The sequence below is a fragment of the Arachis ipaensis genome, chromosome B05, assembly GCF_000816755.2.
Source record: "Arachis ipaensis cultivar K30076 chromosome B05, Araip1.1, whole genome shotgun sequence".
Classification (NCBI taxonomy): Eukaryota; Viridiplantae; Streptophyta; class Magnoliopsida; order Fabales; family Fabaceae; genus Arachis; species Arachis ipaensis.
This window is the reverse complement of record NC_029789.2, coordinates 146,569,260-146,573,594: the sequence shown is the minus strand read 5'-3', so window position 1 is coordinate 146,573,594 and position 4,335 is coordinate 146,569,260. Positions and strand designations below refer to the sequence as shown.

Here is a 4,335-nt window from a genome sequence, read left to right as displayed (position 1 = left end):
TCTATAGTTGGACCGTGAGACATGATCCTTCCAATCTGAGATATATGATAGAATCCGCTCTCTCTGAGTTGTTCTTCCACCCTAGCATCATATGAGTCTATTTGGTGTAAGTGTCTAGTGTGCAAATTTCGTGAACCCTGATAACAAAAATAATAACTAACCGTCATTAACCAGAACTAGTCAATATTACCAAACTAATACTCGGTTTAGTAACAAATATAATTAATAATTACTAAAAATCCAAATAATTTATAATTACTAATTGAATTATTAATTATTAAGCATAACAGTAAACACAAAAATTACTTACATATATAGGATGTTGAAGATATTCTGATATATGCTCGTCAGCACGTGTGATGTCACGTTTTCCCATTTTTGTCTTTAACGCTACATTAAAATAATATAAAAAAAATTACTTATATTTTTTTTTCTTTTTTACTGAAAACAATAATAATAATAACTCTTAATCTATTTACTAAATACATATCCTAAAAATTACTAATTATCATTAAGGCTATATATTTTAGTTAAATTTTAACCTAAAAACCTAAATCACTAAAAAATTATATCCGAATTAAATAAATAATTCTGTTTTGAAATCAATTATTTTAAATAAAACTAAAATTATTAAATTTTTTTCGAATAAATTATTTAAAATATAACTAAAATTACTAAAAACGTCTGTTTCTCAAAAAAGTTAAAATTAAAACAAAACTAAACAAAAATTCTAAAGCAACCTTTTTCTCACATAAATTATATAAAATCAAACTAAAATTAATAAAAATTCTATTTTTTAAAAAAATTAATTAAACAAAATTAAAGTTAAAAAAAAAATACTAACCTTCAACGAATAATATATATTAACGATACGCTAACAATTTACTATTATTATAACTATAACAAAGATAATATATTTTTTACTACTCTTAATCAAGAACTAATAATTAATTTATTCATCTACGTAATCAAAAAATTATTTTAAAAATATTATATACTGTTTTTTTTTTACTTTCACTTCAAAACAATAAAATTAATCCTAACTAACTACTAACAATACATTTAAAATGCTAACCTTTTTCTATCTTTAACTGTTGCCGTTTTCCTTGCTGCGGGAATGTGGGGCTGCCGTTTTTTCTGGTTGTGGGGATGTGGGGTAAACAAAATGAAGAAGAAAGAATGAAGACTATGGATATTATGGGCTGAGGAAGAAAGAATGAAGGAAGAAGAGAGTTGGCGTTTTCATCAATGTGTGGGAAGAGAGAGAAATCTGCCACGTGTTGATCATGCACAACAAAACGTCGATAACGTTTTGATCAAAACGTCAGTGACGTTTTCCACATAACGGCGTTGACGTTTTCCTTCCAGTATTTGACGGTTCCCATAGCGACGTTAAATTTTCCTGTTTGATCATTTTGGTGGGTAACACCACCTTTGGCCCAATATTAAAAAAAAAAAGTTCGTATTTAAGATGTCAAAGTCTCTTTGAATTAGACACCAAAAAAATCTTTGAATTTGTTTCGCGCTGTTTTTGTTTCGCACTTTGAAGAAGAAGAAGAAGAAGAAATGAGGCCGATAGTGGACTTATACTCTCTTTCTCACTACAGTTTCGGCACTAAAGAGACCAAGGTTGAGAAGGACACCTCCGTCGCCGCTCGCTTTGATCGTCTGAGAGAGATGTTCGTTTTCTTTTCACTCTTTCTTTCATTACTCGTTTTTCTCTTCTTTTCTTTCCCCTCAAACAAATACAAAATTTAAAACACTTTCTATAAGGCTATATCCTCCTTTTCTTTCTTTTATTTTTTATTTAAAGTTGAGATTTTGACATGTTGCACTTTCTTGACATGATTTTGTTATAACGTTCTAGAGTGCACTGGGAATTTTATAGGGTTTTAGGCCTTTAGGGTTTAGGTTGGTGTGTTTGTTCTTTGTTGCTTATATGATGCATATTTTTTTGCTTTTGTTTTATGAATTTCAGCTATAAGAAAGAAGGAATGAGAACCAGCGTTGCAGGCGTCTTACTGGTGGGTTCACTTGTTGATTTAATCTTCTTTGAATTTAGCATTTTTGGTATGTTCTGCATTTTTATCACTAGTGTTTTTAATGTAACAATGAATCCCCTTCTGTAAGGTACTCTGAAATGTTATTTATAATATATTAATAGAATATAAATGATCATATCTTTTATAACACATGAGCTTATGTTAAGTTTGAAGCTGGAATATGAACATTGAGAAGGTACTCATCTAGCAGCATCTTCATAGGGGAGGTTATTTGGAATGAGTGTCGGGTTGTTAGGATAATTTATTTGGTGATTCTGTTTGTTGTTCTGTCTCAACATATGCTTTCATTTTGCAGGTACAAGAACACGATTATCCTCATTTACTACTTTTTCAAATCGGAGGAACATTCAAAAAACTTCCAGGAGGACGGCTCAGGCCAGGAGAGAATGGTAGGATCTTGAATTTCCACTTGTTTAGCATGATAAATTATCTGATAATAGGAGTTCTTGGCTATCCTAATCTGCTGTTTGTGCTCTTGTTCCTCAACTTGACAGAAATTGAGGGCTTGAAGAGAAAGTTGACTAGCAAGCTCGGTCCTAGGTCGCAAAATCTTGTGCCTAACTGGAAGGTACTGTTACAGTATTACTTGCTTTTTGGATGTATGGAAGAAATTATCTAGAGGCAAAGACTTGGACAAAGTAAAACTGATGTGGTTGTAGAAGAATCGAAATGTTTCTGTCTTATGGATGAATGAATCTATGAAACTGGACAATTGTTTGGATTCTATACCTACTGGTGTGTATTGGATGAGTGTAATATTGTTGTCTTTCCACATTATATGGGCCCATACCAGAAGATATTGTTGATGTTGTAGATAGGTGAATGTGTGGCAAGATGGTGGAGGCCGAACTTCGAAACCGTTATGTATCCACACTGTCCTGCTCACATAAAAAAACCAAAGGTAATTTACCACTGTCATTGAGTATCATGTACTCCTGATTTTGTTGGTCCATGATTACAATTATGCTAGTACTTTGTGCAGGAGTGCAGAGTGCTTTACATGGTCCATTTATCTGAGAGGGAAGAGTTTGAGGTGCCGGGAAATCTAAACCTTAATGCTATTCCAATGTTTGAACTGTATGACAATGCTCAGGTATGGCAAATTATGTATGATTTATTTACTCTTTTTTCTTCCTGTTACTATGTTGAAAATTGTTTTGTAAATTGGTGGGTTGAAACATTTTATCGTCAAATTCTCTATATAAAAACATTTCCATGAACTGAAGCTTTTGATTTTGAAGATGGTTCGACTAATCTTAAAGTTTGCATTAGAAGGATCATATCCTAATTTGTGTATCAATCAAACTTGGTTGCAGAGATATGGTGCCGTTATATCCAGCATTCCTCAGCAGATTTCCAGATTTGAGTTTAGAATGAACAACTAATGCATATTAGGAACTTCCATTGATTCTTCCATGCTGATAAAATACCATCTCCTTTGGCATTTCAAGAGCAAGGACCTAGTTAATTCATTCTTGTCGTTTGCATAAACATGTTGAATGTTGAACTCGTTAGTTTCAAAAGAGAGAGTAGTCTAAGTTTTGGTCACTTTCTGTAGCTTTAGCCTTCTGAGATGATTTGTTAGTTCTTGTTAATCCGTTTCTTGTACATATTACAACCATGTACAGATGTATTTGTGTGACATGAGGGTGCTGATATGTGACACAAGCATTTGATTTTACATATACTGATATACACCTCTTATTGTCCACGTTAGTTCTGCTTTTAACATGGAGAGGACAAATTCAATGTTCCCCCTATGTTACTGATTGTTAGAAACTTTTTCTTTTTGGACGTTATCAGTGTTAGACACCGGCTAAAAATAAAACCGGCTAACACAATTAGATTTATTAAAACCGATTTTTGTTTCTTATCACAAAAACCAGGCTGTCATCTGACACGATCCAAGTCTAACGCAGTTTTATTTAGATTGAAAGGCCCAATCTCTATAAACAAAACTTTACAGTGGCCCAAATATGTTGGTTTTGTCTGGAATTTTTTCGTTTCTTTCTTTTGTTTTTGGTTATTTTTTATTTTTTATTATTGTTAATATTTTTTTCGTATTGTCTGGAAGTATTTGATTTTTCATTTGAACATTTTTGGAGCTATTATGTTTTATTTTAAAAAATCAATATTAATTGATGTCATAAATGCAGAGGGTATGTTTGCAGCTTTAGAAAGCCACACTCAAACTTATGATCTATCAATATCATTCAATAGTATTATGGTAATAATATCTATTATTTATTAGTAATATATTAAAAGAGCACTA

At 31.7% G+C, this 4,335-nt stretch overlaps 1 protein-coding gene and 1 long non-coding RNA gene across 2 annotated transcripts; one reads left to right on the top strand and one right to left on the bottom strand.

Annotated features, from left to right (window-relative positions):
* LOC110262676 lies at positions 7 to 1,333 on the bottom strand. The gene is made up of 3 exons (XR_002347596.1): positions 1,076 to 1,333; positions 311 to 390; positions 7 to 137 (listed from the first exon to the last, which is right to left on the bottom strand). It is a non-coding gene; the product is annotated as an uncharacterized LOC110262676 (long non-coding RNA).
* LOC107644799 (pre-mRNA cleavage factor Im 25 kDa subunit 2-like) lies at positions 1,499 to 3,774 on the top strand. Its single transcript, XM_016348723.2, has 7 exons — positions 1,499 to 1,679; positions 1,979 to 2,024; positions 2,359 to 2,452; positions 2,558 to 2,631; positions 2,878 to 2,964; positions 3,046 to 3,156; positions 3,380 to 3,774. Exons 1-7 carry the CDS (start codon positions 1,567 to 1,569, stop codon positions 3,446 to 3,448), a joined length of 594 nt encoding a protein of 197 aa, XP_016204209.1. The 5' UTR covers positions 1,499 to 1,566; the 3' UTR covers positions 3,449 to 3,774.

Bases quoted from the DNA above. Each gene is read 5' to 3' on its own strand.
- LOC107644799 (XM_016348723.2), top strand. From the start codon at position 1,567: ATGAGGCCGATAGTGGACTTATACTCTCTTTCTCACTACAGTTTCGGC. The intron at 2,632-2,877 runs GTACTGTTACAG...TTGATGTTGTAG, and splicing joins ATCTTGTGCCTAACTGGAAG to ATAGGTGAATGTGTGGCAAG. The intron at 2,965-3,045 runs GTAATTTACCAC...TACTTTGTGCAG, and splicing joins CTCACATAAAAAAACCAAAG to GAGTGCAGAGTGCTTTACAT.